The sequence below is a fragment of the Heterocephalus glaber genome, unplaced genomic scaffold (assembly GCF_053883595.1).
Source record: "Heterocephalus glaber isolate CG9 unplaced genomic scaffold, H.glaber_assembly_v1.0 deba00000331, whole genome shotgun sequence".
Classification (NCBI taxonomy): Eukaryota; Metazoa; Chordata; class Mammalia; order Rodentia; family Bathyergidae; genus Heterocephalus; species Heterocephalus glaber.
This window is the reverse complement of record NW_028258142.1, coordinates 34702996-34724398: the sequence shown is the minus strand read 5'-3', so window position 1 is coordinate 34724398 and position 21403 is coordinate 34702996. Positions and strand designations below refer to the sequence as shown.

The 21403-nt window shown below is 40.8% G+C and overlaps 2 protein-coding genes across 18 annotated transcripts in view; one reads left to right on the top strand and one right to left on the bottom strand.

Moving 5' to 3' along the window:
- The window catches only part of Pias2 (protein inhibitor of activated STAT 2), a 104232-nt gene extending 91921 nt beyond the window's left edge, over positions 1–12311 (bottom strand). For 6 of the 12 annotated variants that reach the window (XM_004855100.3, XM_013075932.3, XM_013075935.3 and 3 more), the window contains exon 1: positions 12097–12307. In XM_004855100.3, coding sequence (XP_004855157.1) covers positions 12097–12120 — 24 coding nt within the window. In that variant the 5' untranslated portion in view covers positions 12121–12307. Of the gene's footprint in view, positions 1–11575; positions 11988–12096 lie in introns of those variants that run through there. The other 6 variants (XR_015442147.1, XR_015442150.1, XR_015442146.1 and 3 more) reach the window with 4 other exon arrangements.
- A 70-nt stretch (positions 12312–12381) lies between these two features.
- The window catches only part of Katnal2 (katanin catalytic subunit A1 like 2), a 157151-nt gene continuing 148129 nt past the window's right edge, over positions 12382–21403 (top strand). Inside the window, exons 1-2 of one of the 6 annotated variants that reach the window (XM_087189187.1) lie at positions 12382–12675; positions 16915–16961. The gene's annotated coding sequence lies outside the window, so the exon portion shown is untranslated. Of the gene's footprint in view, positions 12711–16914; positions 17025–21403 lie in introns of all 6 variants that reach the window. The other 5 variants (XM_087189182.1, XM_087189184.1, XM_087189179.1 and 2 more) reach the window with 5 other exon arrangements.

Genomic DNA, 21403 nt, shown 5'->3' with positions numbered 1-21403 from the left:
ACAAAACAAGAAAATGTATTAGCAAACCATACAGCTTGGAACTTGCCTCTAGAATAACATAATATTTTTTTTTAAATCAGGGCTGGGCCAGGGATTTAGCTCAGTGGCACTGGGCCTACCTCACAAGTGCAAGGCCGAGTTCAATCCCCAGTACCCCCCCCAAAAAAACAAAACAAAACATAGGGCTAAGGGTATGGGAGATCACCTGCCTAGCATACACCAGGACCTGGGTTTGATCTTAGTTCCACAAAAACAAAATTAAGAACAATGGTAAATCCAACACATAAGTTGGGCAGGGTAGTGCCACCTTTAATTCCAGCACTGGGTAGAGTGAAGCACAAAACTTACAAGTTGAAGGTCAGCCTGGCTACATATCCAGACCCTGCCTGAAGAAAACCAAAACATTATTTAACAAAAGGAGGTATACAAATGGCAAAAAAACCAAATGAGAACAAGCTGGACACCATTAGTCATAATGGAAAAATAAAATAAAACCTATAATGAGATACTACTATTTTACAGCCACTAGGACGGCTATAAATCAAAAAGACAGTAACAAAGCACTGGTAAGGAGGCAGATACACCAGAATCTTCAAACACCACTGGTGGTAATATAAAATCGTGCTGGAGCGCTGGAAAAGTTTGGCAGCTCTTTTAAAAAAAATGGAATTAGTACATTACCCAGCAACCTCCTAGGTGTCTATCCAAGAGAATTTAAAACATACATAAACACAAAATTTGTACACATGTAGACAAATGTTCAGACTAGTCAAAACATGGAATAAATGTCCATCAATTTATGAGTGAATAAACAAAATAATATATCCACAAAGAATATTATTCAGTCAAAAATGGAAATGAACTGATACATTTATATGAAATGTTCAGAACAGACAAATCCATAAGATAGGAAGTAAATTAATGGATGCTAAGAAAGAGTAAATAAGGAACAGTGTTTCTTCTGAATGAGAAAAATAGTTCTGGAACTATATAGTGGTGATAGTTACATGATTTTGTGAATACAGTAAAAAACACTATTCAACACTTTAAATAGTTAAATTTTATGGTATGTGAATTGTGTCAACTTTAAAAACTAAAAATAAATAGCTAATTTCCAATCCAGAAAAATAAAAGCAAAAACATTGAGAAAAAAGAAACATCTGGAATATTTTATAGTCAGCAAAGTATCAGCTTTATCAGAAAAGATATTCATGTTTACAACAGGGAGGGCACAGACCTACGAAGCAAACAAATGCACAAGTGCTTATTATACCTTAGAATAATTTGGTTCACTATTAGAAAATGTCTATTTCATTTAAGATAGTATTTATTCAGTTTTGGAATGCCCTCACAGGTATCTCAGATGAGATGTATATCACATCTATTTAGACTGTTTACTTATCCAACAGTTGGAGGGAGAGGTTGTGAGGAACTCCAAACTCAAACCCCCCATTTATTTCCCATTCTCCCTCTGCATCTTAATGGCACCCCAAGTTATTTTTTAAAAAAAGGTAATTCCTGGTAGATTTAAGGGACTCAACACTTAGGCCCTCTAGGCAGAAAAACTACAGAACTACTGTACTTAATTAAGCCTTTTAGTGGGAAAGACCTAACTCTGATATTCAAATTAGGATATAAAAGCAAACTTAAGCAGTTTGGTAAACATTCTGGTTTACCCACAGTTATTGACAAAGTTAAAACAGCTGGTTCTTTCGGTAGCTCAAATACACACTGATTCTTATATCCATCTTCACTCTTCATTCTCAGTCACTCTCAATGTATGGAAGGAAAGAGATGAAGAACATAGACGAGAGATCCTTGGGGCAGGGGGGTTAGAATGTCACCGTAGATCACTTCTCCACTGCTGAGTGGAGAGAAGAGTGGATTAACCAGACTAAATGTAGCAGGGACCATTTTAAGAATGACTGCCACCAATAAGCCACAGGAGCAGAAAAACAAGGATAGAAAAACACCCCTGAATAGATCAGTGGTTCCCAGAAACCCAATTTTGTGCCTCTCTTCCTCCTCAGTGCCTAGCTCCTCTAGGAACTATTTTTGAGGGAGGGACCAAGGTGGCAATCACAGCAGTTCAAGCTATCAGATTTTATGATCATGTACTGCTTTAATTCACAACTAGTTAATTCACAAACTTTTCAATTCATAAACTAATAAAATATCACTTCAAATCCTAACACAGATGCTATTAACAAACAACGGGTAAAACGCATAATTTTTTTCTCTGGCACTGTGAAAGCTTCTAACACATGACACACTTATAATCAGCTTCTGACTACACATGTCACATTCTCCCTTCTCAAAGAACTCTCCTTTCACTCAACCTAACAGAATGATCTCTTAATTCAAATTTGTACAACATGACATCCAAACCATTGGCTAGTAGACCTCAGTCGAAGCTTCCAATCAGATTCTCACTCCCAGACAAAAGGGAAGACACACAGTCTGGCAGCCTACCAATCACTTGGACTGAAAGGCAGCAAAGTGTAGGGCTGCCATATCTTGCTGTGACAAGACAAGATGTACGGTACCGGCTCACACAGTAGTCTCAAAAACTGAAATTGTCATGCAATTCCTTCAGAGTCTACAGGGATTGCTTCATGAAATACCCTGGCCCCAAGCCTAAAAGTAAAGGCACAAGGGTTACTAAGCTATTTGGGGACAATAACCATTCTCAAAATTCCTACATCTTTAGTACAGAAGCAGTACCAGCCAGATGTGAACTGCTCTTGTTATGCTGTTCCTGTACTGATTTGTACAGGAATGGAAATCCTCTCAGCAGTAATATAAGCAGCCAAATGGTCAGCTGGCCATTTCCTCTACTACCAAAAAGCCAAAAACTTAATGTTATAATTTTTCCTGGTTCTATAATTTACTTGACTATCATTCTGTCCACCAGAATATATTCTAAATCAGAGACCATCATTTTGAAAGCTCCAGATATTACTTCTCCTTCTCTTCCTTTCTTAAATTAGTTTTTTAGTCAGAACTCCTGTTTCCTTCCAGTTATGGTGTCTAGATGTCGCCCCAAAGCCTCATGCAGTCATAGGTGGGGCTTTTTCAGAGGTGGCTTGATCTAGAGTGTGTGCCACTGGGATTGATTCTTGGTGTAAAGCTGGGATCAAGGGTGGAAACGCTAGGATTAAGGGTTTGAGTGCTACTCTCCTAAGAAGCCCAGATAAGATATAAAGGATAGAAGGAGCTGTAGTCATCCTTTGTTGCTTTGATACCTTCTGCCCACAATGAACTGTCTTTTCTTCAATGCCTGTCTGCCATACCACCCTGCCTTGGAGCCAGACTATTATGAACTGAAACCTGTACAAACCGAGCTAAATAAACCTTTCCTCCTTTACCTTTAGGTGTTGGGTATTTTGTCTCAACAACAAGAAAAGTAAGACGCTTCCATTATTATGTTATAGAAGAAAGGTGATATTTATCATTTAATTTGGTCTATAAATTCCAGGAGGATGAAAGGTGCTCCACCAAGACCCAAAGGAACCTGAACAAAGCAATACAGCATGGGCTTTGAGAAATACAAACAGGAAAGCTAGACCACAGAGGTTTAAAAAAAAAATACCACTTTTCCATTCTCAAATATATGATAGAGGTCAGGTTACTTCATCCTCTGTGCCTCAACTTCACAGAATTTTGAGAGTAGGAACACATACATTAAGTGCTCAGGCCAGAGCCAGGCATGTAATATGCACTATAGTATGATGAAGATAAGCCATACTACCACTATTTGCATTGAGGAAAGAGGAACATAATTCATCTTTTTTTTTTTGGTGGTACGTGGATTGAACCAAGCATTCTACCATGCTCTACCAGTGTCTATATAGTATAAACCATATCTTCAGCCCTATAGTTCATTTAAATGTAGGGTAACACAGATTCACCCAGAGAAGCTAAGGCAAAGAGAAGTAGATAACTCCTCCAGCATCTACTCAAACCATTACTCCCCTCCTTTCCCCTGAAAACTCTTCCAGGTCAAGTTCCTGTTAGTCGAGTCACAGGGAACACGCCAAATCAGCCCGCTGCAGAGAGGCAGGTCTGCGCACACCCTACCAAAGTCAAGAGTCGTGTGGAACACCCTGAATCAGCCCGCACCCCGGCAACGATCCACTGGACACCCCCCCCCCCCAATGCCCGCTCCTCTGTACAGCCACCTGGTTCCACTACAAAGACGCAGAGGACACTGGACCACCAGACCACGGTACTAAGTCCCACCGCTCCTGGCCCAAGGGTAGGGGCTTGTGAGCCGCCATCCCACTGCTCCTGGCCCAGAGGAAGGGGCTTCCCGGACACCATCCCTCCCGCTGCTCCCAGCCCACAGGAGAGGGCTTTTGGGCCACCTTCTGTCCCGCCGCTCCTGGCCCAGAGAAAGGGGCTCCCAGCCCAGAGGTAGGGGCTTCTGAGCCACTGTCCCACTGCTCCTGGTCCAGAGGAAGGGGCTTCCCAGCCACCATCCCTCTGGCTGCTCCCAGCCCACAGGAAAGGGCTTTTGGGCCACCATCCCTACCACTGCTCCCGGCCCCTGTCCCACCTCACCCAGCTCAGAGGAGGTAATCCGTGCAGGCGCCAACTGGCCCCCCAGTCAAAATGAGAAAGCACGTAAATAAGTCTCAAAACCAGACTTCCAGATCACCTACAGCAACCCCAAAGGGAAATGAGATGGAACACTCTGATACTCAACCACCTGGACCCACTGAACTGGCAACAAAAGGGGATCTGGAAAAAATGAAATCAGAAATAATTTCTCAGATAACAGAAGAAATTGTGCTCCTAGTGGAAGACATGATTTAAAAATCTAGAGAGGAACTGAGGAACATGATGGAATCCCAAAATAGGAAACAAATGAACCCATAAAACAGATGCAAATAGATTTCCAGGACATGAAAAACTCCATTGAAAGTCTACATAGCAGAATGAGCCAATGTGAGGACAGACTTTCAGATACAGAAGATAAGATTGCAATTAGTGACCAGGAAAAGAAAAACTGCTTCAAAATTATAAGGGAAAATGAGAAATCAATCCAGCAACTGCTAGATGATGCAAAGAAGAATAACGTAAGTCTGATTGGACTCAATGAAGAAACAGGAGAGAGTGGAGATGACATAAAAAAAACTCTTCACAGAAGTAATGGCAGAAAACTTCCCAAGCAGGGGAAAAGAACTTGACATACAGATAAGTGAGGCATATAGGACTCCAAATAGCCTTAATCAAAAAAAATCTACACATAGGCATATAATTGTTAAGATTCCAGAAACACAACAGAAGAACAAAGTTCTACAAGCAGTTAGAGAAAAGAAACAAATCACATACAAAGGAAGCCCATCAGAATCACAGCAGACTTCTCAACACAAACCAGCAAGGCAAGAAGAGCTTGGAGTGACATATTCCAAGCCCTAAAACAGCCTCCAACCCAGACTGATGAACCCTGCAAAACTATCTTTCAAAATTGATGGAGAAATAAGATACTTTCATGACAAAGAGCACCTTAGGAACTTCATGAATACCAAAGCAGCACTCCAAAGAATTTTACACAATATCCCAGGAACAGACATTGAGGATCACAACCCCAGGAAGCATAGCAGGAAGAACCCATCTGTCATGACAAGAAATTAAACGGAAAGAGGGAGAACCCAACAAAAAGAAAAAGTCATGGCAATGACAGGTCAATACGTTTCAGTTATAATCATCAATGTTAATGGTCTCAATTCACCAATCAAAAGAAATAGACTGGCAGAATGGGTCAAAAAGCAAAATCCAACAATATGCTGCATACAAGAAACACACTTAATTCAAAAGGAAACTCATAGACTGAAAGTTAAAGGGTGGAAAACAATATTCCATGTGACGGGAACCTGAAAAAAAGCAGGAGTAGCTATCCTCTTTGCAGATCAAGTAGATTTCAAACCAACACTGATTAAGAGAGACAAAGAAGGACACTACATCCTTGTAAGGGGAACAGTCCAACAGGAAGAGATGACAATCATAAATATCTATGCACCAAACACTCGTGTGCCCAATTATATAAAACAAATACTAACGGACATGAAAAGTCATATATGCACTAATACAATTGTAGTGGGGGACCTCAACACCCCACTGTCACAAATAGATCAACTAGAAAAAAAATAAGTAATGAAATACTAGAACTCAATCAAACTCTTGAACAAATGAACTTAACAGATGTTTACAGAGTCTTCCACCCCACAATATCAGAATATACATTCTTCTCAGCTGCACGTGGGTCATTCTCCAAAACAGACCAGATACTCATGCATAGAACATATTTAAATAAGTTCAAAGGAAATGAAGTTATCCCCTGTATATTATCAGACCATAATGCAATGAAATTGAAGATCCATAGCAAAAGAAACTCAAAAAATTTCATAAACACGTGGAAACTGAACAACACACTTCTGAATATCCAATGAGTCACAGAGGAAATTAAAGAAGAAATCAGACAGTTCCTTCAATTAAATGACAATAACAATACAACATATCGGAATCTATGGGACATAATGAAAGCAGTCTTACAAGGGAAATTCATAGCAGTGAATATGCATATAGGAAAACAGAACAAGCCCAATTAAACAACCTGATGCTGAACCTCAAGCTTCTAGAAAAAGAAGAGCAGGACAACCCCAGAGCTCATACAAGAGAGGAAATTATAAAGATCAAAGCAGAAATCAATGCAATGGAGACGAAGAGAACAATACAAAAAATCAGTGAAGCCAAGAGTTCGTTCTTTGAAAGAATCAACAAAATTGACAAACCTTTAGCCAACCTTGTCAGAAAAAGGAAAGAAAAGGCCTAAATCCATGCAATTCAGAATGAAAAGGGTGAAATTACAACAGAACCCAGCAGAAATCCAGAGGATCATCGATACCTACTTCCAGAACCTGTACCCCAATAAGATGGACAACACAGCAGAAATGGACAGATTCCTAGATACACGTGAATTACCAAAGTTGAACGAAGACCTAAAAATTCTGAACAACCCAATATCAACCAATGAAATTAAAAACGTAATTAAAAACTTATCAACTAAGAAAAGTCTCGGCCCTGATGGCTTCACTGAATTCTTCAAGACATTTAGAGAGGAACTGCTGCCACTACTGTATAAACTCTTCAATGAAACTGAAAGGGAAGCAATACTCCCAAATTCATTCCTGGAAGCAAGCATCAACTTAAACGCCAAACCAGAGAAAGACCCAACCAAAAAGGAGAACTATAGGCCAATATCACTAATGAATATAGATGCAAAAATCCTTAAGAAGATAATGGCAAAGAGAATGCAGAAGATCATCAAGAAGATCATACACCCTGATCAAGTGGGATTCAACCCAGGGATGCAGGGATGCAGGGATGCTTCAACATACGCAAATCAATCAATGTAATACACTGTATCAATAGAGCCAAGGACAAAAACCATATGATTATCTTCATAGACACAGAAAAAGCATTTGGCAAAATCCAACATGTATTTATGATAAAAACCCTACAAAAAATTACAATAGATGGTCTCTACCTCAAACTGATAAAAGCCATCCATGAAAAACCAAGAGCCAATATCATACTAAATAGTCAAAAACTGAAATCCTTCACACTAAAATCAGGAACAAGACAAGGATGTCCACTATCACCACTCTTGTTCAATATAGTTCTGGAAACATTAGCCACGGCAATTAGACAACAGAAAGAAATAAAAGGAATAAAGATAGGAAATGAAGAAGTCAAATTGTCATTCTTTGCAGATGACATGATACTCTATATAGAAGACCCCAAGAACTCCACCAAAAGTCTTCTAGGCTTAATAACCAAATTCAGTCAAGTAGCTGGTTACAAGGTCAACACACAAAAATCAATAGCTTTCCTCTACACAAATGACAGACTCACTGAGAGAGAAATAGGGCAAATAATTCCTTTCACAATAGCATCCAAAAAACTGAAATATCTAGGAATCAACTTAACGAAAGAAATCAAGGACCTCTTCTCTGAAAACTATGGCACTCTGAAAAGAGAGATTGAAGATGATATCAGAAAGTGGACAGACATCCCCTGCTCCTGGGTAGGAAGGATTAATATAGTGAAAATGGCCATACTTCCAAAAATGCTATATAGATTTAATGCAATTCCTGTTGAGATCCCAGCAGCATACTTCACGGACCTTGAGAAAACAATCCAAAAATTCATTTGGAACAAGAAGAGACCCAGAATAGCAAAAGCACTTCTAGGTGACAGAGACATGGGAGGGGGTATCACAACCCACAACCTGCAACTCTACTACAAAGCTACTGTGATAAAAACAGCATGGTACCGGCAAAGAAACAGACCTGAGGAGCAGTGGAACAGATTAGAAGATGCAGAAACAATGCCAGGCACACTCAGCCACCTCATCTTCAACAAATGAGCCAAACACCCTCACTGGAAGAAAGATAGCCTCTTTAATAAATGGTGCTGGAAAAATTGGGCTTCAACTTGCCAAAGATTAAAACTAGACCTATATCTCTCACCATGCACTAAACTAAAATCAAAATGGATTAAAGATCTAAATATTAAAATAGAAACTCTGAACCAGTTGGAACAGAGGTTAGGTAGAACCCTTGAAGACATTAGTGTAGGAAAAGATTTTATGAACAAAACCTCAGTTGCCCGTGAACTAGCACAAACAATTGACAAGTGGGATCTCTTCTTATTAAAAGGCTTCTGTACGGCAAGAGAAACTACCAGCAGTGTAAAAAGACAACCCACAATGTGGGAAAATATCTTCACCTGCTCTTCCTCTGACAAAGGTCTACTATCTCGAATCTATAAAGAACTTCAAAAGATCAGACCTCCCAAATTTAAAGACCCAATCCAAAAATGGGCATCTGAAATGAACAGACAAAGAAGTAGAAATAGCAAATACATGAAATAATGTTCAACATCACTGGTCATTCGAGAGATGCAAATGAAAACAACACTGAGATCCCACTTCACTCCAGAAAGAATGGCTGCTATCATGAAATCAACCAAGAACAAATGCTGGCGGGGCTGTGGGGAAAGAGGAACCCTGCTCCACTGCTGGTGGAAGTGTAGACTGTTGCAAGCAGTGTGGAAATCTGTATGCAGATACCTCAAAGAACTAGGACTGGAAGTCCCATTTGACCCCACTATTCCACTGCTGGGGGTCTTCCCCAAAGAATTAAAAGAATCATACCACAGTGATATATGTGTGCCCATGTTCATAGCAGCACAGTTTGTGACAGCTCAAACTTGGAAACAGCCCAAATGCCCATCAACTGGAGACTGGATAAAGAAAATGTTTTTTTCTAAAATGGAGTACTACTCAGCCATAAAAAATGAGAAATTAGAGACATTTATAGCTAAGTGGATGCACACTGAGGCGATACTCTTAAGTGAAATAAATAGGACACACATGTATAAATACCGAATAGTTTCTCTGGTGTGAGAAACTGAAAGTATAAATAAAGACTCAAATGTATAATAGGTAACGTGAAATAGGAAGAAAAGGGGCAAAGGGGAAGGAAGTGGGAGGGCTAGGGGAAAGGATAGAACGGAATGGGATTAATATGAGAAAATGGAAAAATAGGAACAAAATCTTTGTAAATAGGGAGGGGTGCAGGGGTTGAAGGGAGGGCTGGGCAAGGGTGAAAAGTAAGAACCAAGAGAGATTATGTAAAGGTGCAAATTTCCAATGATGAATGTCATTATACTGTATACCTAAAATGTACCAATGATTAGAATGAATAATCGATAATGCAAAATAGGAAGAAAAGGTCCAAAGGGGTAGGGGTAGTGGGAGGGGCAGGGGAAAGGAAAGAAGGGAAAGGAAAAATGATGAGAAATGGAAACAAAGTCTTTGTAAATACAGAAGGGTGAAGGGGGTGAAGGGAGGGCTAGGAATGGGGAAAAAATAACAACCAAGATGCATTATGTAAAGGTACAATTCCCAATGAGAAATATAATTGTGCTGTATACCTACAATGTACCAATAAAAGAATTTAACAACAACAAAAAATTTCCTGTTAGTCGATATCAACTGTGAGTAGGAAACCATCTTCTACCAATTCCAAGGATTTTCACAGACAAGTGATTTACAGGAAGAGAAGATGAAGCTGATACAGCAAACAAAACAGAAATGGAAAAAAAGGAGGTAGAAAGAGAAAAAAGCTTCTTTGGCTTCAACCACTTTCCAGTTCCCAACCATGGATCCCCTTTTCTGACCTATGCAGAAGTAAATTCTCCATATTGTTTTGACCAATAATGTTTATAAAAGTCCAAACAAGTCCTGCAAAAGATTTCACCAGTAAATAAATAAATAAATAAATAGCTTGGAGGAGAAAAAATTGTATACATCTGTTACTACACAAAAATTAAGACAATATTGTAGGTAAATTTTTTATTTCAAAGTTCAGCCTTCTCAACCCAGCCTAAGCTTAAGGAATTTACAAAGGTAAATGGTGGACTGGTTGTTTCAAAAGCTCCACAGATGCTGTATGTATTGAGCCACTAAAACTTTTAAGACTTAAAACTACAAGTATCTTGGCCCGGGGATTTGGCTCAGTGGTGGTGGTGCCGCCGCCTGCCTCGCAAGCCCAAGGTTCCTAGTTCCATCCCCGGTACCAAAAAAAAAAAAACCTGCAAGTATCTTTCTCTTACTATCACGTTCTCTGTATAAACTAGTATGATGTATAACATAAATTAACATACTTTTCTTTTTACTAGAAATGAATTCTTCTTGAAACAGCAGGAGGGGAAAATAGCAGGCAATGTGCAAACAATTTCCTTGTAGAATACAGCATAAGTTCTTCAGCTGTTATCCACTGAACTACCAGTTAATCAGCCAACATCCTCCACCTACCTCATCCCCAAAACAAAAACATACAAAACAAGCTTTTCCTGGATTCAATAATGTAATCCTAAAATAACACATCCATGTTACACAAACTTTTAAGTTCATGCCCACCTTTACATCAAAATATTTTTTTTAATTCAAGGTTTCTAGGCAGCTGACCCAGTAATTTCAGCACTCTGGGTGGCTGAGGCAGGAGAATTGCAAATTCGAACCCCAAAACGGAATAGGAACATTGTTCAGCCAACAGCCCTGGATTCACCAGAAAAAAAGTTTTTTATCCTGCACATGTCGCCAGCAATTCAGTGATCCAATGCAAAATATATTCCGCCCATTTATCACACTTAGTTTTCAGTTAAAGATTCTCTGAAGATTATCAGTCTGGTGGGAAAAAATATTTTTTTCTGGTTTTTGGGGGGGTTCTTTTGTTTTTTTGTTTTTTTTTGTACCGGGGATCGAACTTGGGACCTTGAGCTTGCAAGGCAGGCGCCAGAACCACTGAGCTAAATCCCCGGCCCTATTTTTTTCTGTTTAACTCCAAAACACTCCCATTTTAAAATCCCACTATACAAAGGTATCAACAATAAAGTTATGACCTTGCTCCAAGGCTAAGAAAATAAACATTTTCCCCCATAGTAGGGCAAAATGAATGCACAGACACAAAACATGACAACACGGACTTCACAGATTTCTTACCCTGGCCCTAAGAGAACACCAAGGTTTAACGCTGAAGATTGAAGGCAGTGTTCCCAAAAGACCACGCTTTCTCTCGACGACATGAGGAAGCACTGGTGGGAAGAAGGGGCCTTTTTCTCTGTCAGAACTGACTACACGGTGGCATCACCCCAATATTCCGAAAAGCAACTTAACGTCTCCGTAGTTTCCCCACCAAGTAAGTAGCGAGCATGAAGAATTCAGAATGGCCAGGGACAAGCGCACCCTTCGTTCACCCGCGGCTCTCGAGGCCTGGAGTCAGGCCCACGTGCCCTCCCGGGAGTCCCAGCCCGCGCCAGGTGTGCGGCCCGCGGCCCAGGCCCGCCCACTGCCCTCTTCTCCCAAACCTCGAGCGCTCGCGGGCGCCCTGGACACCGGGCTCGTCAACCGGCCCCCGCGAAGGGCGAGAGCGGCTGTCCGCGACACTGCGGCTTCCCCGCCTCCCTGCGCTCCGCTTCCCTCCCCTCCCCCGCGGCCTCCTCCTCTCCCGCGCCCCCGCTCACCCTCAACTCTTCGAAATCCGCCATTTTATACCCCCCGCAGGCGCCACTGCCGCCACCGCTCCCCCTCCCGCAGTTGCCAACAACGCCGCCGCCACCACGGCCGCCGCCTCTTCCAGCACCATCCTGCACTGGGAGCCGCTAAAGACACCGCGGCCGCCGCCGCTACCGCCGCCGCCTCCACCGCCAGGCCCGTCACGTGACCGGCGCGAGAGCCCCGCCCCCGGCGCGCCGCGGCCCCGCCCTTCGCGGCGTCCCCCTTCCCGGCCCGCTTCGCCTTCCGCCCGCTCCCTGCACACTTCCGGGTGGCAGCCTGGAAGCGCTCAGTGGGGCGTCGCCCCTCCCTCCTGCCGCCGAGGCCTCTGCAGAGTCCCTGAGGCGGCGTTGCGACTGCTGGTGTAACCCAGCGCCTGGTCTGGAAACCCGCGGAGAGGAGGAAAAAGAGGACGGGAGTTGTGACTGGCATATTGGGGAAGATTCTTATGGTGCCCTTCAGTTGGTGGCTGTGAACGGAGGAAGCAGCTACAAATAAAACCATCCCCCAAAACAGTTGTGGCCGAGCAATCTAAGTATCGGCGTTGGGTAAGCCATTATTCTGATCCAGTGGTGCCGGCTAGGTAAGACCTCTTTAAATTGCTAATGACCTTGAAGGTCATAGATTGCAGCGTTGAAATAAGGGGGGAGCTGGCAGGCTGAGAAGAACGAAATAAGAGCGCTCAGAAGGGCCCTGATAAAAAGTCGAGGGGTCAGGGAAATGTGATAGCTAGAAAAGGATGAAATGGCAAGACCACGTGGATGGAAGGAAGCTTAATGGTACCCCTAATGTGCTGATGAAGGATGAGAGAAGACACTGAGTCAGATTGGTCAGAAAAAGTCTAGACCGAGTTCCCAGTTCATATTTCCTCGAAGAGGTGGGTTACACCCGCGACAAGTCTAAAATAATGATACAAGGGCCTGTTTAATTTGGTTTCTACCTAGTACCTCTACCCACCCTACCTCCCATTTTGCCACTCTGTACTTCTTCCAGTCCCTTCAGCCAACCTTCCCTCCATCTCTAAAACTTTTTAAACTGCTAATTACTTACTTTTGAGCAATGAATAATTTCCCACTCTTTCTTTCCAGTATTTGACTTCTGTTCATCCTTCAAGTCTCACTCCGTTTCACTTTTTCAGAAAGACCTTTTTCACCCCCATCAAATCTTTTGTTAAATTAAAATTAGGGGACTCGGCAGCACAGCGCTCACCTGGCAAGCACAAGGTACTGAGTCCAAGTCCCCGTACCCCTCCCCCACCAAATAGGCTCTCCTTAAACCGGTCAGAGGCTGAGACAGGTTTGTCGAGAGTTTGAGACCAGCCCAGGCTACGTAGTGAGTTCGAGGCCAGCCAAAACTACATGGGAAGATAAGAAAGGGGGAGGAAACGGGATTAAAAAAAGAAACAATTTTTATTATATACATGTACCCACCCCCTAAGATGACTGTAAATGACATGTACTCCAAACATGTATAGTACTAATAAAAAAAATTAGGGCCTCCTTCCTGGAGTCCAAGAAAATAATATTACAGTACATACATTAACTGACAGCCTAACCAAAGTATACTTTTGAAATAAATAGCTGAATGTTCTGAGCAGCAGATCTACAGTGGCCAACTGACTCAATAAGGCAAAAAAAAAAAAAGTAAGATATGTATAGGTCACTTCTCTTTTCCACACTTAGATGTTGTTTGATCATATTGCAGCCCCAGAGTACCTGAAAATCATGAAAAACAGCCAATTGAAATCTTTCAAAAATTTTTTGTATTTGTGTTTTCACATCCTCTTTTATGAACTGTCATGGGATCTTGAACTTTTCCTTCATGTTTCCATGTTAACCATGTATTTATATGATTATTATATGTAATAAAATTGTTTAAAATATTATTTTAACATGTAAGTGCACTAGGCTGTAATGACTGATAAATACCCATTAAATAATTGTTTAATAAAAAAATGAACAGCGTCTAGAGTAGGTTCTCATTCTGCCTCTCCCCATTAACTTTGTGATCTTTTTACTAATTTCTAATCCCAGACTACCTTTTTTCACTTGGAATTGTGGAACTGATGACAAGACCAAGCACCAATAGAGTATCAAGGGAGACTTTTATTCTTGACCAAGAGTGGACGTGATAGATAAAATTCACATTAACTTCTTGCCCATTGGAGGTTTGAAGGTTATAGGCATAGGGTAAACAAAATGGGGATGGGGAGGCTGGGCATGGTGGTGCAGGCCCTTAATCCCAGCACTCTGGAAACCTGAGGCAGGAGGATCACAAATTCGAACCCAGCTGGCAATTTAGTGACTTAAACCCTGTCTCAAAAATGTCTGAATTCAATCCCAGTACTGCAGAAAGAAAAAGAACAAAATGAGGGATTCACTAATAAAGGTGGAGACAATTGGTGTCTTTCTGGAAGGGGCAGAGATTTTCTGCAAATTTAGGTGACATTTCTATTTTGGTTCTTTCTGATGGTTGTCATGGCAATTGTCACCTGACAACATGCTGGGTGAGTGTCATTAAGAGGGAGGTAAGAGTATATGGTAACTATAGATTGCTTGGCAGTCACTCTGGCAGTCAAATTACATCTAACCTCACTGGTAAGGATCTCTAGGGGATTAGAAAGATGAATAGAAAACAGTATGGTGCTTAAAAGAAGCTTACACTCATAAAAGGGACAATATAGGGCCGGGGATTTAGCTCAGTGGTTTCGCCGCCTGCTGCGCAATCGCAAGGACCCGAGTTGGATCCCTTGCACCAAAAAAAAAAAAAAAAAAAGGGACAATATAAACAAAACTATAAGAAAAGACACCACTGAGACTTCTTTGTAGTGTTCATTGTAGTTGTTTCCACATCATCCATTCTGCCTCTCTTTCCACATGTAGCAGCTACTAGTAGGTTTGGGTGGATTTGACTACAATCAGTTCTAGGTGCTGTCCCAGTCTGGCCTAAGTTAATAACAACTGTTATGTCCTAGCCAGTGACTAAAGTAAAGCTGGACAGTTAAATCCAATAACTACTGGGTGTTTCCAGGCTTTCCAAGTTATATCAAGTGCAGGCCCAGGCTCCAAAGTAAGCCAATGTGAAGGAAATCTGAAACATTAAATGGTAAGATATGAAGCTTTCTGGCATATGGAACACTAGCCATTTTCCTATAATGAGCCAATCTGAAGACTAACCTTTTCATGAAGAAAAAAAAAATCAGAATTTATAATGGCCTTTGCACTCACCCTACCTCTGTATTTGTCAATTTTCTTTTTTTGGAGAGGTTTTACATTTACTAGAGATAGGAAAAGGAGTGTGCTCTGCAGGGTGAGTATTGGCCAATTAAAGGTTGGAAAAGAAGTACAGCAGCGCTTACAAAGGCCTTGTTAGTTTTCTTAAGCCAGTACTTTACTGTTTAGATACTGTGGTATGGCTTGTGTTTAGATGTGTCCCCCGCCCAAAGCCTCATGCGAATGAGGTGGGGCTTTTTCTGCTGAATCTAGAGTGTGTGATTGATTCTTGGTGCAATACTAGGCCCACAGACACTAGGATTAAGAGTGTGAGTGCTACCAGCCCTAAGTAGTCTGAATTAAAAAAGGGGCAAAAAGACAAGGTCTCTTGTTACTTTTGATGTCTTTCAATGGTGTCATGAACTGTGACCCTCTGCTACCCTGCCTTGGTGCCAGCCGATTTTGGACTGAAACCTCTATGAACTGTAAGCCAAATAAATCTTTCTCCCTTTAACTTTGGCTGTCAAGTATTTTGTCTCAGCAACAAGAGAAAAGTAACTAAGACATATTAACATTCTTGTTGCTGGGACAAAATACCTGACACACAATTTAAAGGAGGAGAGATTTATTTTGGCTCACAGTTTCAAAGATATTGTTTGGCTCCTCTCCAAGGCAGAAACAACACAGCAGAGGGATGTGATAGAAGAAAACTGCTCAATTCATGGGATGGCATTTGTTAGCAAAGAACTGGAGAAATGCTGGAGAAGAACCTAGAGACCAGATATGGTCTGAAGGTTACATTCCCATGACCTACTCCAACTAAGCCGCACCACTTAATAGCCCATTCAAAGATGATTAGTGCCCTCACAATCCATTCACCTCTCCAGGAATTTCTTAATCCAGTCAAGCTGACAATCAGGATTGACTAACACAGTTATTTTGAGTTTTCTATTAGTTTCCCGTAATGTCTTAACATGCCTCTAATTCTAGCACTTTGGGAGGCTGAGACAGGATGATCACAAGTTTGAGCCCAGCCTAGACAATCCTCTCTTAAAATATTCCCCCTGGAAAAGGATGGGGATGTAGCCCAGAGCAAAAGCCCTGGCTCAATACCCAGTGCAAACAAAACAAAATCCCTGAAATAGGTTGCTAGTTTGTCTCCCTAGACCAGATTAGTAATTTGGTACCTGATCTAATTTATAACTCCATAATATTCAATATTCATTTAAAGGGAAGCCTGAGCAATAACATGAAAAAGCTACCACTTTCTTCACTGTTGTGAACAGTTCAGCTCTTATCTAGATTTATACATCTTGCCATACTCATCAAAAAGAAATCCCAGCTTGGAATAGTGGTATATACTTGTAATCTCAGCACTCTGGGAGGCTGAGACAGAAGGACAGTGATTGTGACTCAGGAGCTCCAAAACTGTGTTACTTATTTTAGTTTCAGGAGTCCTGTGATAGAAATATTACTCCTAGTTTTTTTTTAATTCTTAGTACATATTTTTATATATAATGAATATATTTATCATAGGATGTTGGTGAAGCTACAAATACTTAATTTTTTTTATAGGTCTGGATGCTTTTTCTTTCATCGGGCTTTCAGACTTCCAGATCAAGGTGCAGTATCCTCACGGCCACCTCATGCATACCCTCTAGATTAAGGAATCACTTGGAAATCAGGCAAGAGTTATGATGCATTTGTCACATTTTTAGGGTGAATGTCAAAAAATTTGAATTGTCAAAAAATTAGATTATTTATTCATGGATATTTATTTAAGGAAAGGATATTTAGAGAATACCCTGGCTCTACACTAAGATCCTGGAAGGGTATAGGTAGAGCTTTCGATAGGCCAAAGTTATGTTGGAGAGCAGTCTGTTTGGCAATGTAATCTGCCTTAGAATTACCCTAGGAAACAGAGTCCAGGGAAGTTTGATGTCTCCAGCAGTGCATAACTGTTATTCACTTAGGAGATTTACTGCCTTGAAGAGGTTGAAGATCTCCGGTCCTTGTTTTATTGAAGACTGACAACTAGGTAAAGTCCTCTTTATTTCCAGATGGCCATATGTGCATGTTAGACCAGAAAGGCATATTTGGAATGGAAAAAAAAATATGTCTTATATATTTTATATATATATATATATATATATATATATTTTTTTTTTTTTTTTTTTTTTTTTTTTTTTTTTTCCTGAGCAATTTAGAAAACCCAGGTGAGAGAAATAAGTTCTGACTTTTGGGTGAAAATCTTAGAGGGGAGTTTGCTTGCTTCAATGACCTGGGTAAGGCTGACCATGGGATAAACTGTTCTCCTAATGTCATCCTTTATGAAACTCCTGCCATCATTGAATCATGTGGTAGCTGGCCCAATTAATCATTGGTCTCTCAGATCAGGGCAGCTGGCATAATTTTGGGCAAGCACTTTTTCACACTCATGTTCTATCTGTTGGTTGTTTGGGAGGAGGGAGGCTGGATTTACAACAATGCAAGATTGAAGAGAGACACCTGGGTTTTTAATAAGAATGGTCTGATAATAATGGTCTAATAATATAGTAACCTTTCTCCAGACATCCACAAGTGTCCCTTCAGTTATAATAGAGCCTTAATTTGGTTAGTCTTAAGAACTTTCGTCCCAAGTTTATCTTAAAAGCATCCTGGACTAAGTATTTCATCACTACTATTGCTTGCAGGTAGCTAGGCCAGCCCTGTGTCACTCCATTTAGTTCCGTGGAAAAATAGGTAACTGGTCGATGTTCCTGGTCTAGAAGCTGAGTTAGCACTATCATGGCTACTCCCTGTTTTTACCCATGAATAAAGAAAAAATTGCTTAGGTCAGGATTCCTAAAGATGGGGCCTGCATCAGGGCCCATTTTAAGTCCATGAAGGATTTTAGCAGCTGCTGTCCACTTCAAGGTTTCAGTTTCTGGTCTTCAGGTTGCCTCATATATGGGATTGACTGTTACTCAAAAATGAGGTATCCATATGTGGCAGAAGCCTGCTATTACCAAAAAAGCTTTCAGTTTCTATTTGGACTCTGGGATCAAATTACCTCTGTCATCTTTGAGGACAGTTATCTTTGTCCTGGAGTTGAAACATATCCTAGATAAGTTATCTTTTCTTGAGGAATCTGGTCCTTGTGTTGGGACATCTTATAACCCTGTTATGCTAGAAAATTGAGAGTCTTAATGGTGTTTTTATCAGATAATTCCTTGGTGTGGTTACAAATGAGGAGATCCTGTGTGTACTGTAATAGGCCTCACTTTTTAAATCTTAAGTCATGAGCCTTCCAACACAGACCTTTAGCCTTCTGGTGGAGAATCTTCAGCCTTCCATCACAGACCCAGTGGCCTCCTGATTTGCACTCACACAGGATGCTGCAGTGAGTTCCAGACCTTCACCTTTGGGTCGCCAATGTGCAGACAGGCCCTCTATACTCTTCCACATCTGACTCTGTGGGTCGCCATTGCATAAAGACAATTTTGAGGACTTCCAGAAAGATGGAAGAGTGGTGAACAGCAGAAAAAATAGCCTCTCCAAGATTTAGTGTCCAGATGCTGGAATATAGCAAGGATAAGAAGAAGGAAGTAAGTGGGTCCCTGGGACCCAGCAAGGATCTGAAAGAAGAATTGAAGCCCAAGAGGAGAGTGAAGAGAGAGACCTCAAAACAGAAGGAGGTGGAAAGCAGTGCTTTCTCCCTGAGCCCTGACTCACTGAGTGGAAAGGGGTGGCTCAAACCTGCAGACACATGGTGACTGCTGGTGACCCCAGAGGTCTCTGTGGAGAAATGCTCCTTTGGAACACAGCAGTGAACTCAGATGACTGTAGTGGCTGGTGAGTTATTCAGATTCAGAAGTCCCCCAGAGGAAGGCAACCAGCCAGTAGCCATCTTGGACCAAGGCCAATTGAGCTCAGAACTCACAGCAGCTCCCACTGTCATGGTGAGGTTCAAGTTCAAGTCAGCAGGAGGTCAAGAAGCCAAATTCAATCCAGGAGGGAGACAAATTCAATCTGGCAGGAGGCACACAGAGTGCTCAAGGCTGTACAAATTGAGTTCCAGCCTCACAGCCGGAAACCAGCCTGAAGTTCAGTGGAACTAAAGGTGCAGGCTTCCTAGGATTATCCACTAACCTGCCATAAATATAGGGCTATCTTGCTGGAATTAATCAACATGGGTCTGAGATCTGTCTACCCTTTCTACCAGTGACAGTAGAAAGATGCCCTGAAATGAACTTTTTTTTGTCTTTTATAGTTTTTTATCTTGTTTTTTTTTGTTTTGTTCTTTTTTCTTGATTGCTCTTGATTTTATATGAGTGTGAACATTATTTCTAGTTTTCTTGCTGTTGTTGTTCTGTTCTTGTTTTTATTTCTTCCTTCTCTCTTTCCTTACTGTCTTCTTCACCAGTATCCCAAAGTTCAAATAATCTTCCTTTGTCCTCCAGCCTTGCTTCTCTTTTCTTCCTCTTTTTCTATTTCTCTCTTCTTTCCTGACTAACCCCTCTCTCCCCGTAAGGCGAAATCAGCATATTGAAGGCATATTTACTGTATATAATTTTCTGGTTTGTTTAGATCTTGTTATATAACCACAAATCTAGTTCATATAGTTAAAAGTGGCAAATTAATACCACAGTTTATCATTTTCTAGTCTGTGTTTGATGCTGTTGATATTGCTGATTATACTAATTTAACCAAGGTAATGTCATTGCTCTAATCAGTTGGTCTTCCTGATATGCCAAGACTGAGATTGCCTAAGGGTCATAAACAATACTATAGGCCACTGCTAAAGAATCAGGCTTAGGCCAAATATGCAGCAACTTCTCATCCCCAATAAATTGAAGAGATAGCATCTTGCAACAGACTCAAAACCCAAAAACTAGATAAAGCTGGAACACATTTCTAAGAAGTTGTCATTTCCTGAGGGCTGTCAATAAAGCTACATGCCATAAGCAATTCACAAGCATCAACCCAAGAATTAAACTAAAAAAAAGAGAAATGAGACACTTAAGCAAGATGCAACCCCAGACTTCCAGTTTACTGAAGGCAAACCCAGGGGCAATGAAGTAAAACAATTCAAAGGCCACCTATCTGTACTCTCTGAAGTGATAATACCAGAAGTAACAAGCAGATGCATAAGGCTCTAGAAAAAAAAATCAAACAAATAATTTTTCAGATAATTCCAGAGATGGTGACCATAATGAAAGACATGGTTAGTGACTTTAGAGCAAACACAGTTAAAAAAAAAGAAGGGCTGGGTATTTAGCTCAGTGGTTTCACCACCTGCTGCACAAGCACAAGGACCCGAGTTCGATCCCCAGTACCAAAAAAAAAAAAAAATAGAGGAGCTTAAGAAAATGATGAAATCTGTGAACACCTAACATAAAAAAATAAATGCAATCCATTAAACAGATTCAGACAGATATCCAGGACATTAAAAAAATCCTTTGAAAGTGGGCCAGGGATTTAGCTCAGTGGCTCTGCCACAAAAAAAAAAAAAAAAAAAAAAAAAATGCATTGAAATGATACACAACAGGATGAACCAATGTAAAAAGAAAATATCAAATATGGAAGACAGGATTACGGCTAGCATTCATGAAGAAAAATATTTCTTAAAAATAGGAAAGGATCATAAAAAGTCAATGCAACTGCTGTTAGATGATACAAAGTAGAATAACATAAGATTGTTTGGAGTCAATAAAAAAGCAGGATATAATGCAAACATAAAAAATATGTTCACAAAAGGAATGGCAAAAAACTTTCCAAACATGGAAAAAGAATTTTGTATACAAATAAGTGAGGCATATAGAACTCCAATTAGCCATGATTTTAAAAGCTACATGAAGGGCTGGGGATTTAGCTCAGTGCTGCTGCCACCTGCCTCGCAAGTGCAAGGTCCTGAGTTCAATCCCTGGTACAAAAAAAAAAAACTACATGAAGACATAAAATACTCAAGATTCCAAAAATTCAACGCAAGAGTGGAATATTAAAAGTTGTTGCAGAAAAGAAACAGATCACCTATAAAGGAAACCCATCAGAACAGACTTCTCAAAACCTATATAGGAAAGCC